A 12,645-nucleotide genomic window follows, 5' to 3' on the forward strand; every position below is an offset into this window, starting at 1 on the left:
CCTTACAAAATGTGTGAAATGCTTCATACTCACCACCTCTATCACTATTCAAAATTTTTATTGGTCGTCCGAGTTGGGTTTCAACTTCTTTATTAAATTCCTTGAATTCTTGAGTTTTTCAAGTGCTTTAGACTTATATTTTAATAAATATATATAACCATACCTTGAATAATCATCCATGAAAGTTACAAAATATTCCATGCCTTTATGGGTTTTGGTTCTTAGAGGGCCACAAATATCAGAGTGTACAACTTCTAACAAGTCCTTAGACTTCCAATGTTTACGGAAAGATTTACGAGTCATCTTTCCTTTAAGACATGGTTCACATTGATTGAAGTCTATTTTATTCATACCAGGTATTAAACCCGACTTGCTCATACGAAGCAACTTATCTTTGTTAATGTGACCTAGTTGTAAATGCCACATATCCGAGTCAACATTAATTGAAACATGCATCTAATCAGAAGAAGCAATTTTATTGATATTTGTAATGAGATACATATTGTCAATTCTCACACCCTCAAACACAAACTCTTTCTCCTTGCGGACAATTACAGAACCAGACCCAAACATTACATTATTGAAACCCCTTTTGTGAAGCATAGAAACAGATATGAGATTTCTACGGATTTTTTGTGCAAATAACACATCCTTCAATATTACATCGACGCCTTCCAGTTGAATTTTGCACGTTCCTTCCCCCAGTACATCACAATATATGTTGTTGCCCATGTATATCTTATGATCTCTAGGATTTCTTGTTGTCATCATAGTGAAGCTTTCCTTGTTTTTAGCAATGTGGCGTGTTGCCCCTGCATCTATCCACCATTGTTCATTGGCGGAATCAGTAAGCAAGACTTTTGAGATTGTCATTTAAACTTCCTTACCTTTCTTTTTCACCCAACAATCCTTCTTGTAATGCCCTTTCTTCCCGCAGTTGAAGCATTTTATCTTTGGGTTCTTTCCACTTCTTTTTTATTTAGAACCCTTACCCTTCTTCTTCCACTTCTTGGAGTGTTTAGAAGAATCATTACCTTCTTCCTTCCTTTGGTTGTGATTTTGAACTATCAACAACCATTAAGCCTTCAGCACTCTTTGCTCTCCTATTTATTCTTTCTTCCTCTATGGCTAAGAGTGCAGGCAAGGTAATCATTGTTAATTGCTTTCCACTGCAAGCAAGGGAGGTTACTACATTATCCCATGATGGTGGAAGACTATTTAGGATTGTAGTAACTTGAATTCTATCTATTAAGGGGTGTCCAACATTTGACATTTCCTTAGCAAGTAATTCCATTTCAAGAACATGATCCACCACCTTGTCCCCTTCATTCATATGTTTCCAATTATAACGGTCTAACATTAACTGGATGTGAGTATCCGAAATGGGACCATATTTGGCTTCAAGGATTTCTTTTGCAGTTTCGTATTCTTCGTACAAAGGAATCAAACTGTCATTCATGCTAGCAAGTATGGAGGCCTTAGCAAGACTATTGCCGTCCCCCCATTTTTCCTTTGCCTTTGCTGGATTTTTAGGTTGATATTTGTCTTTTTGCTACGTTAGAGAATTGCTTCTCTTCTTTGGTGAAAGTGCGAATTCAAAGTTTTTCCTTACTCACGATCTTCGTGTTCATATAGTTGGAGTAAGGATTCGAACCAACCTAAAGCTTAGGACAAACTACAACTTGGTTATTTTACTCTTTAGGGAACTAGTGAGTAAGTTTAAATATGATTATATTAATACTAAATACTTGGTTTCTTTACTACACAAAAATTAAAAACATTAAGTTACAAAAATCATGCAACTAAGACACAATAAAATTTTACTAAAAACAAAGGTGGAGAGTTAATCCTCCTCATGTGAAGATAACATTTGTTATTTGATTTTAATAAGTTCATTATTATCTTCCTAGAACTCATAGACAAGTCCTAATAAAAGAAAACTTGATCCCTAACATATATGACTCATCTCTAAGCTTATACATGCTAGCATGTGGAACCAAAGCAATGACTTATCTCTAAGCTCATCACTTTGATCCCTAACTAGACACTACACCAACTATCATTTTGGGATAGGATGTAGGCCTAGTTGTTGTTCCTAAACAACTTACCAAACCAAACAACAAAGATTTTCCCTCACATGAGTTTTATTAACTCCCCAAAAAGGGTAAGTTAGCTCATGATCCTTGGGAGAACACTAAAACAAGTGTGAAATGTAAAGAGAGAGAGAGAGAGAGAGAGAGAGAGAGAGAGAGAGAGAGAGAGAAAAAAAAGAAAAAAACTATTTATTTATATACTCACTTACATGAAGAAGTGAGAATTTTTCAAGAGGAACACAAGGTTTCCTCCATTAAAACTATTACAAGCTATTTCTAACCAAAAATAAAAACTAAATAAAAATCTAAGACTAAGGAACTAAAATAATACAAGGTAAGGAAAATAAGTCAAGGGAGTAAATGGAGTGTCCCCCCCTTGTTTTGTTTTCTTCTCCATTTGAGAGAAATCTCATTTCCTCCCACGTGAAACATCAAACCACATTTACTTCATTTTATCCACCACATTAAAACAAAGTGACACCTTGCATTTTTTTTCACTATTAACACCTAATCTAATTAATTACATGCAAGGTGTCAACTTTGTACAAATAATTTGTCATTTTTGTCTTGACATGCTCCATGATTGATGACTCATCCAATCTTGCGGGCCCGCATAGTGGGTCCATGTGCAGTCCAGTGGGGATTCGGTCTTTGGGCAATTTTACAACTTCCCGCCTATGCGTAGAGTTCATCGCCCTGATTGTCTGAGCAGCTCACTTGTCGCATTCGGAGTCCTGGTTCAAGAGGTAGGAGCTTCGGAAGTTTGATGCTTCGTATGGATTTGGAAGAATTCATATATACGTGCTTCCCGTGCTTTATCACGGGTTTAACCAATATTTCCATGTTTCTTTTCGAATACCTGCAAAAAGTATGAAAACATATTTATTTAAGTGATTATTAAACACATAATTAACCAAATTTATATGTCTCAATTGGAGTTTCATAATACACTTTTGGGTGCTTATCACACTACCCCCCCAACAACACTTTGCTTGTCCTCGAAGCAAAGAAGAGACATAAAAAATAGATAAGTGGCCAAAATGTGTAGTCCTAACTAATTCTCGTTTCGTAGAGTGCGGTTGCATTGACCATATGCAACAAGACCTTAAACCACTAGGAATTTCCTAGTGGACAAGTTATAGCCTCGTGAGAGTTTTCTAGAGAAGATACTCACAAACTTCATTTATACTACAACGACTCAGTGATAAAAACTCGTTTCCTAAATTAATCTCAAATATCCATACATCTCCTTAGAAGGGAACGAGGATTGATTTCTTTGAAACTTAAGTTAATATGCATTCAATAATTAAAACATCTATATATGATAATGCATACAGTGAACTTGCATTGAAATGTACTAGCAGGGCCGTTTCTGGATCCTTTGGAGAGCGTACCTAAATGGGTTCTCACAGGTATGTGTCGAAACACAATTCCACTCAAAATTTTACCACTCAGGTTTTGTTAACTCCAGTGTGCAGTGAGCACACATTTCCTCACATCTCAATGACAGTTAGAGGAGTCGATGTCGATCAATCACGTCTACTACTTATTATCACACCACCCTACTCCTAATTGAGCTAAAGGTCTTTATTAGGTATTGTAGGGTTTAGGTGATAGTGTACAAGAAAATAGAAATGGATAATCAAAATTTATGAGTATGAGAGAATAGGGTCTTTAAGATATTTATACTAGAGAATTCCTTGTTTTCTTTCCTTCTTCTAACTGAGTTTTCCAACCTTGTTCTTAAGCCTCTGGATACTGATAATTTTTTTTTTATTTATTTATTTTTTTTTTTTTATTGCTTAAGAACATGATTCTATTTTTCTTTCCTAAAGCAAGTAATTGACTTTTATTTGGGACAAGTCTTTCTCTTTATTTTTTCACATTTCATCCTATTTCTCATACTCCTCACTTAGGTAGGTTCTTTTATTTGGTTTAATAGATGGGTAAGGAATTTTTGGTGAAAGTGAAAGGTTTGATGAAAGGTTCAGTGGAGTAACCAGCGGTAAAATTTGTAACAGGTAAGAATTTTTAGCTATGTCTATCCAAAGAATTGTGAAGGCCTAAATTCTCGCCTAGGGTTCGGGTGGTGATCAAGTAAGTAGACGCGTGATTTTCTCTAATCGGAAAAACTACTCCTCTGTGTCATCACACACAAATCACTCATGTCAAGGCTTTTTGTTAGATTCTCACAGGATTTATAGTTTAAGTAACTAACCGTTGGTTCCAGAAACTTATTGCTATGACAATCAATGATACTCAGTGCATGAATGTTCATGAAAAGATGTATAAACTATTGCATACATATTATCTTAAGTTTCTTAAAACAAATCCTAATTCGGATACTAATGTGAGATTTCTAGACAATTTTCATCATTGAAAAGGAAACAAGACTTTGTCACTAAGTACAATTATTAACAAGAAAATAAAAACTATATACAGGTTACAATATGCCTAATTTTTGCTACAGGTTTAAAAATACCCCCAAATAGAATGATGCTTAGTCCTCGAAGTATCAATAAATAAAGAGAGAAATTACCGAGAACCGTGGAGCAAAAATTAAGGCCGATTAACGAACAGAAAGGTTAGAGAACATAATATATTATTCATAAAGAAACAATAAAATGTTCAATAGCACACGAAACATAGCACACGGAATAATGAAAGACAATAGCACACGAAACATAATTTTTAGCTAGATATATGTACAATGACAAGCTCAAATTTACCATCCAGCGGGATGTGTAGGTCTGGCGTCCTCAATAAGGAAATGCATTTTCTTAGCATTGCACCAAAAGATAATAGTCTGCCAAATTTCTGCCCATTCTTTGTCTCCGGATTTCCTCAAATGTTTCTTCATATTTTCATCCTTCGGGTAACAACGAACATGCCTCAGGTACCGAGCGGGATGCTTCCATTGCCTAAACCTTAATGAACGAATAATTCTGTTTGCTGGGCACATAGAATCTACCTTGACCCAGTCATGAAAAGTAGCTGCAAACTGTGGGAAATGTGTCTTCATGATTCAACAAGCGGTTACAAGTAAAAGAATATACTGATCCTGAAAAGTGCTAGCTCGTTTCAGGTTGGAGATAACACAACCTAAGATGTTAAATAATGTATGACCTTGAGCGATGCAATGAAATACTACGCGAGCCTCATTGGCGATAGAAAAATGCCAATCTCCCATGATGTTCGGAGTACAAACAACATCGCAATCCCCATGTTCATGGTCATGCTTGCTAAGGGAATGGTGATGTCGCACCATGGCACATGGCCAGCTTCTTCTCGTTTAATCTCAAGACCATCACCATAAGTTTCGCGAAACACTTGCCACTGAAAGGAACGGTAAGAATTATGATAGATGTAATGCCATGATGGGGCGGTTATGGAAGATCCAAAGATCAAAGTTAGGGCGTTGTTTAGAAAAAATATGATGTGTGTCACCAACTAGGATTATGAACCCGTCTAAAGTAGAAGCCATGTGCATGATTGAATGCTGGTGTGTCCTCCATATTAGCATAAAAGTATGCGGCCAAACTCGGAGAATAAGTCTGGTCAGGTTGAAGAACTAGGGAAGACCACCCAATGTTAGTGATGTAGTCACGGAAGAGATGACCATAAGTATTGGAATCCATCATAGACTGAAAGGATTGCTTAGGAATGAGTTTTGGAGGTGTCATGTTTGATGAAGATGCAATGATTGATGAAGATGACATGGTGGATGAAGTAAAGAAATGGGCAATGAGAAAGGCAACTGGATGGATAAATGAGTATGGAAGAAAATAAACCCTCCTGTAATGACATTGAAAATCACATGTTAAAATTAGTTAGTAACTACGTAAATGATTCTAGCAAGCATTTCTTACAAAAGATGACACAAAGATAAGAACAAAATTAATAATACGACGAAAAACATAATAATATATGCGATTATTTATTTATTCACTTAATATTATTATTCCATTTTTATTCAATAAGAAAATCATGGATTATTATGATGCTACTGGAGACGCATATCGTGCACCACAGTGTTTAGTTCTTCAATTTGTTGTCTAAAGCCTGCAATTTGAATGTCCCCTTGGCTGGCAGAGAGTGTAGTTTGATTCTCCATTAGGAGAGCGTGATTTTGCAAGGACTGAGAATGATTTTCCAAGATTTCCTCCTATTCATCATCATGCATTGCTTGACGTTCTTAGAATTCCTTAAGAGTTGTAATGATGATATTTTGACGAGCGTATAGTTCCCGCATGCCGTGATGAAGAAATTGAATGCCTTCCATGGGATTAAAAAAATTTAGCATGACAATTTCATCAAAGAAATGGTCAGGGTTTGAGCTTGGGTCGTTCTATTCATCTGTCAGAGTATCAGGAGTCCAAAAATCAATGGAGTAGTCTGTTTGGAGTACACTAATATGTGCTATTTGAAGTGGTGTTTCTGGAGAAATTACTAGATAACCCCAACGCATCATAATTTGCGTGACTAAAGTGGGTAGAAGTAGAGGTGCTAACTTTCTTGTTTTCCTGGTGATCACGTTCCAGAGGTGTTGGATTAGACAAAAATCATCCCTTTGAGTCTGCAAAACCCAAAGTAGGTGAAGTTGAGACTTTGTGACTTCTGATTGGTGAGATGTACCTATCACATTGTGTCCCAACCAAAATGGAGCACAACTTCGTTGATTCTGTTTCAAAGGCGTTGAAGAACAACGTGATGTCTATTTCCCACTTCATGCATGAGATCACGGTAGCTCTTAGTAAAGTTTTGTGAAAATCAATTGATGACTCGGAAAAAGGAACTCACAGGAATTCATTGGGATCCAAGTATCTTGGGAGATAATTTCCCTAGTCAATTCCAATCGTTATCCATAAGCATTGAAGTAGAATTTTCCATTCTCAAGTCCTATAAATTAGTAGAACATCAAAACCAATTCTCGGGAATAACCAGCTGCTGAATGATATAGAAGATGTGTCCATCCCTGACGTACAATTTCGATGTCAAAATAAGGAGAAAACCGGCCATCTTCAAAAACCTTTAGGTAGTCTTTCTCAGACATTATTTTTCTTGGTTGATCCATTTGGTACTATTACGGAGGGAAGGATAGTGAAAATTGTTTGAAATGAGAATGGCTGAAAAGAAGAGATTTATAGCCAATCTATGAGTCTGTACATCTGGATTCCAAGTGTAGTTAATGACCCATGTGATTATGAACAGCAACAATGGGGATCCATAGTAAGTCTTGTCATGTTAGATTTCCAAAAATAATTAATGAGATGTTTCAATGTTAGAAAATACGGAGGAAAGTTTCACAGAGTAGTTAGACTTACACGTAATTTCAGAAATGATGATCAGACCTCAGTAATAGCATATGGATAGAATAATCAAGCTGCATGTGTGACAAGTGTTATGCGTACCTTGTAGTGTGCGCGATCTTCTCTTAACACCATGCGTATCGATTTAATTATTTTGGTGAGTTTTGGATGGTGTTTTCTTTGTTATGGTTTGTTTTATTATTATTTTTATTTATTTTTATTATTTTTTTAGAGGAAAAGACAACTAATATACACAAATATTTAATATGAAACTTCTCTATTTAATACGTAACCCGTACAAATGTGTGAGAATTATTTAACACACCATACTAATATACAAAACGACAAACGGAAAGAGAGATGTCGGTTACATAGATCTAGATGTTCTGGATCATGTTATGCATGAGTGACAGTAGAACAATGATAAACACTGTTATCACGAATACTGTGATAGCCCATTCGTGTTGCTCCTTTTCCCATCGCTCGATTGGATTCATTATGTTCAGGAAAATGAGAATTTGTGAAGAGTGAGAGAAGTGGATGAGTGAAAGTGGAAAAGGAGAGTTGTATTTATAATTAGAATTCTGACCGTTGGGCATCTAACCGTTTGGATCAGTCTGTTGGGTTCTGACCGTTGGGCTTTGAGAGTAGGCCCAATGCATCAAGGAACAAACTAATATATTAAGAAGTACAATAATTGCATAACATAAATAATTTCTCATTCAAACCGTCTGGAGATACAAAATTATGAGAAATCAAACGATATATAATTTTTTATCACTATAAAAATAAAAATGCAATGCATAAGGGCAATAAATGACATAGTCATTTCTAAGCCAATGGAAATAAACAACTATTGGGAATCCTCAGGGTTAGCAGAAGATGAACCAGAGTTTCTACTTCGTCGGCTACGACGAACACCTGGCTGAGCTGACTGGTTTGGAATGTGGCCCAAAGACTCTAGCAGTTGATCTTGGAATTGCTGCTGATTTGCCATCATCATTCTCTTGAAACGGCCTTGGTGATTACGCATTTCTTGCTAGAAGTCATTTTGGGAAGTAAGCAACTCTTCCTGACGAAGAAACATCCTGCGCATGCTGGTATTCATGTGTTTTAAAGCTTCCATGGGAGTGCTGATTCGGCGCATGATATCCTTATTAAAATAGTTGGGTGGTGAAGGAGGAGGAGGAGGTACGTTATCTCAATATCATCTCTAGCTACTGGGTCCCAGTGGTCCAGAACACAAGTCTCGAAAATTCCAAAATTCTCGAAAGACCTTGTTGGAATGAAAGGAGTAGCAGACTGGAATCCTAAGTTAAGCATAAGCTGAGTAACAAGTACATCAAGAGGAGTTGACCTGTTTGATGCAGTCGTAAGAACATGGCCCAGGAAATGGACCATACATAAAGTATTCTTCTTCTCCTGGAGGATCCATAGCAGGTGCAAGAATGTCTTGTTCACGTCAGACGTCTTTGAAGTTCTAATAACGTTGTAAACCAGCCATTAAGTGACGGCTAGTTGGTTTTGTTTGAGTGAGTGTTGGTACACGCAGTTCGAGCCATTATTGTACTCTCCCTCGAAACGTGTCAAATATTAAGTCCATCGTAGTCGGATACTCTGATAACAATAGGGTCGGACTATCTGAGTTTATCGAAATCTGTGTTGTATTCAATATTAACTCCAGCATGAGTTCACATTCCAACCCATCTGCCGTAATCGAAAATTCATCACCCCGGAAACCACCATTGTTGTAAAACTTTAAAACCAAATCTTCCGAGTAATTAGCCGGCACCTTGTGCAACAGATACTCCCACTCCCTATTTGCAATTTCATCATCGAAAAAGGGATGAAACATGCCCAAATCGAATAGATTTTTGAAATTCCTCTCAACTGTGATTCGTCTTCGTGCTGCCATAGAGGGGTCTAGATGATTTTATGAGGGTGGAAATTGCTAGGAGTGTTGGAGGAGATGGTGTCTTTGGAAGCGGGGTTTGAATTGGTGGAGTTGTGCTGCGTCTCGCTGGTGAGAATCAGGCCTGGGAAGCCGTGTCATGCCCCGAGACCCAACACACATCCCGAGGACGAGGAGTGAATCTCGAGGCCGACACCATCCCAATTCTAACGAAATTTCGACAGAGTTTCCTTTGTTTAATCGATATTTCGTATACAAAAACCTGTCATAACCCCTGGACATCCCATAATTCATCCTTCCAACCATATATATATCCAACAACCATATATACTACTCTTAACTTTAGATACTACAGGGATATGACGGTATATCTACAAAACAAAAGAGAACCGTTGCCAAATACATCGATTATTACATCAAAATGACCTAGCTCTCTATATATACAACAAAAGAAACTAGTCTCTCTCTATACAACCAAAAGAAAAGAGCTATGCTCTGTATATACAACAAAAGAATAAACTAGACTATCTCTATACAACCCAAAATATGAACTTGACTCTGTCCTCGTCAAGCATAAGGGAATCCTCCCAAATCCCCATAACCATCATCGCTAGGGTTAGGAAAAGCCTCCTCCACAACTGGCTCGTCTGAAATGTTAAGTAGGATGAGCAACAACTATGCCCAGTAGAAACGCACATAACCAATAAATAGTCTACTTATAGAAAACATTTAAAACATGCAGGGTTTCCATAAAAGTATTCAAATATCGTGACTATATATATATATATATATATATATATATATATATATATATATACATCACTAACTAGCAGAAATCATCTCGACATGCTTCATTGATATACAAAATAGAGTTTTTCACAATCATCATACAACTATTGTGGCCGCTGCATCCTATTAGAATGGTGAGGGTACGACTGGTACTCAGCCCCAGTCACAGGCAAATCTCGGTTCAGTACTTTCCAGTGTGAACCATGCACCGTTGTTTTCCTGATTTTACCGGCAGGGGTCTGAAATGCCGTTGTTGTTCGTGACACACAAAATCCCCAAAGCTTTTAGGGCTCGGTGGGCCTGTGACCCACGACCCCCATATACGGGCTATCACCTAACTTACGGTGGTCAACCGTTCGACGACGCAGACCGCTTAGGATCCCGACACACATCCGTGAGTGGACTAAACTCTTTACTCCTCGCCTAAACCTCATCGAGGTAACATGTAACCCCACACAAGCTAATCACCATACAAATAAGTGACACGCATAAAGCATGGTTATCTAGAAAAGTAGAAAGGAATTCCCGACTACATCCATTGATGCATCCCTTTAAAGGTGGCCCACCACCTCGAAAGGTGTACACCACGCTTGGAATCTAGAGTTTAACGTCTCTCTCGAAATTTCGACAACAGTTCCTTCTTTATAGAATTCACAATTCCTTTTCTAAATCCCTCGTGAAAAGCATAGTAATATCTATATATATACTCAGATAACGTTATTTCCAAATACTATAGATACATATTTAGTTTTTTTTTTAAAACTTAGTTTCAGATGTGTGAGTTCCTGGATTTCCCACAATTGAGTAAACGCAACCTATGACTCCCAAATGGGCCAGTCATAGTAAATGACAACCGATGATTCCCAAACGGCGAATCATCGTAAATAACAACCACCATCCCTGGGACAATCCAGAACATCGCACATAGTTACAAACAACCGGGTAATCCTTACCCGCATTACAAAATCCATCTCTCTGTCTCCTTACTGAGACAAGAGACGAGAACCTTTCCCCAAACCAGTTTTGCTATTTTAATAAAGAAAATAAATCCCCGCTACCCCGATTTCGCAAACTCATTTTTCACACAAAAGCTATCCGTATATTTAGTTTATATCGCGGAAAAATACAAATGCAAAACATGAATACCATATATACATGCATGGTTGATACGCAAACTATCTCTTAACAATTTAAACAAATCAAATCATGCATGGAAATAAGCATGCTATATATTGGTATGTAGGTTCCTACCTTAGCAAGCTCCGTTCTCCTCAAGCCCACTTAACCAAATCGAGTCCACTTAACCGAATCCACTCGAATTCACTCCTATAACATCATATATATACGTCGGTCGTTAGAGTTTATCAAACTAACGAGGAAATTCTTATCTAATGTAAGTCGAGAAGAAATCTCGACGCCAAGAATTTGGTTTCATAGTTAACAGAGATACATGCCATTGCTAGCACTGTTCCTCTGACAGGGCTCTGTAGTCATTTACAGCCACTGTAGGACCTTATGCCCACACCACTCCTATCCATTCCAATTTTCCAACTACGACTACTTCTACACCCCTTCGATTCATATTAATCTATTCACAAACTAGGTGTGTGTTCCTTCTCCTTCACTCAATGATCGACATGATCTTAAACAAGCCTAGAACCAACATCAATTCTCTAAAATAGATTGAATATACTAAAATCCTTACCAAATCGGTAGAATAGCTCCTTAGCTTTCGGTTCCACCAATTTTCGCTCACTCTAGCTTCTCCTCCACCAATTTCGCAAGCTCTACATCTCCAAACAAGCTACTGCCGAATACAACACCACCCCATATCAATTATCTCTCATCAATTACAACCAATTAAATCGAAATCGAGTTTACACTATCGATTTGAGAGGAATTAACTCACCTGTAGCTGCGATTTCACTTCGGTACGCTGGAAATTCGAACTCCCACACTTGAGGTTATGGTTTCTAAGGATTGGGTGTGAAGAATTCTTGGTTTGAATCGATGGAATTGGGCGAATTTGGATTTTCTCTCTCTTAGGTTTTGAAATTGGCGAATTGGGGAAAATTTTGGGTGCGATTTGGTTCTGTGCGATTTTTGTTTTGTGCGATTTCTAATTCCTTTGCTAAATGACCGTCTTACCCCTTACCTTGTAATTTAGCCTCAAACAAGGTTTTTAATCTCCCACTCTCGCGTGCAATGCCCAAGTTTGCGCACGCAATACCGAAATTACGACGCTGTCGTCGAATGACTTGTCCAGTTTTAAAGTTTCCGGTTTACAGGCGACAGACTCTTATTGACTATGCAAGTATTTAATTATGCGCACGCGAATTTACCCGGTATCGAATTATTTTATCACGTATTATTTATCTTCTTTTCGATTTTTCAAATATTCTAAGTAGCCAGTTATATGAAACCTTAGAATTTTTCGAGAGGTTTTCCTGAACTAACTTGGTTTTCTCGGTCGGTGTTAAATAAATTTACGTTACGCCGGGCTAACCGCCTATCCGACCGCCCAAGACGTAATCCCCTAAAG

The 12,645-nt window shown here is 37.6% G+C and overlaps 1 protein-coding gene across 1 annotated transcript; it reads right to left on the minus strand.

Moving 5' to 3' along the window:
• Positions 1-456: 456 nt before the first annotated feature.
• On the minus strand, positions 457-873 carry LOC147491228 (uncharacterized). The gene has a single exon (XM_086567207.1). The coding sequence runs from the start codon at positions 871-873 to the stop codon at positions 457-459; it is 417 nt and encodes a 138-aa protein (XP_086423333.1).
• Positions 874-12,645: the final 11,772 nt, after the last annotated feature.

The sequence above is a fragment of the Coptis chinensis genome, chromosome 6 (genome assembly GCF_015680905.1).
Source record: "Coptis chinensis isolate HL-2020 chromosome 6, ASM1568090v1, whole genome shotgun sequence".
Lineage (NCBI taxonomy): Eukaryota > Viridiplantae > Streptophyta > Magnoliopsida > Ranunculales > Ranunculaceae > Coptis > Coptis chinensis.

Coding starts and splice junctions, on each gene's coding strand:
- LOC147491228 (XM_086567207.1), bottom strand. CDS start 873: ATGACAATCTCAAAAGTCTTGCTTACTGATTCCGCCAATGAACAATGG.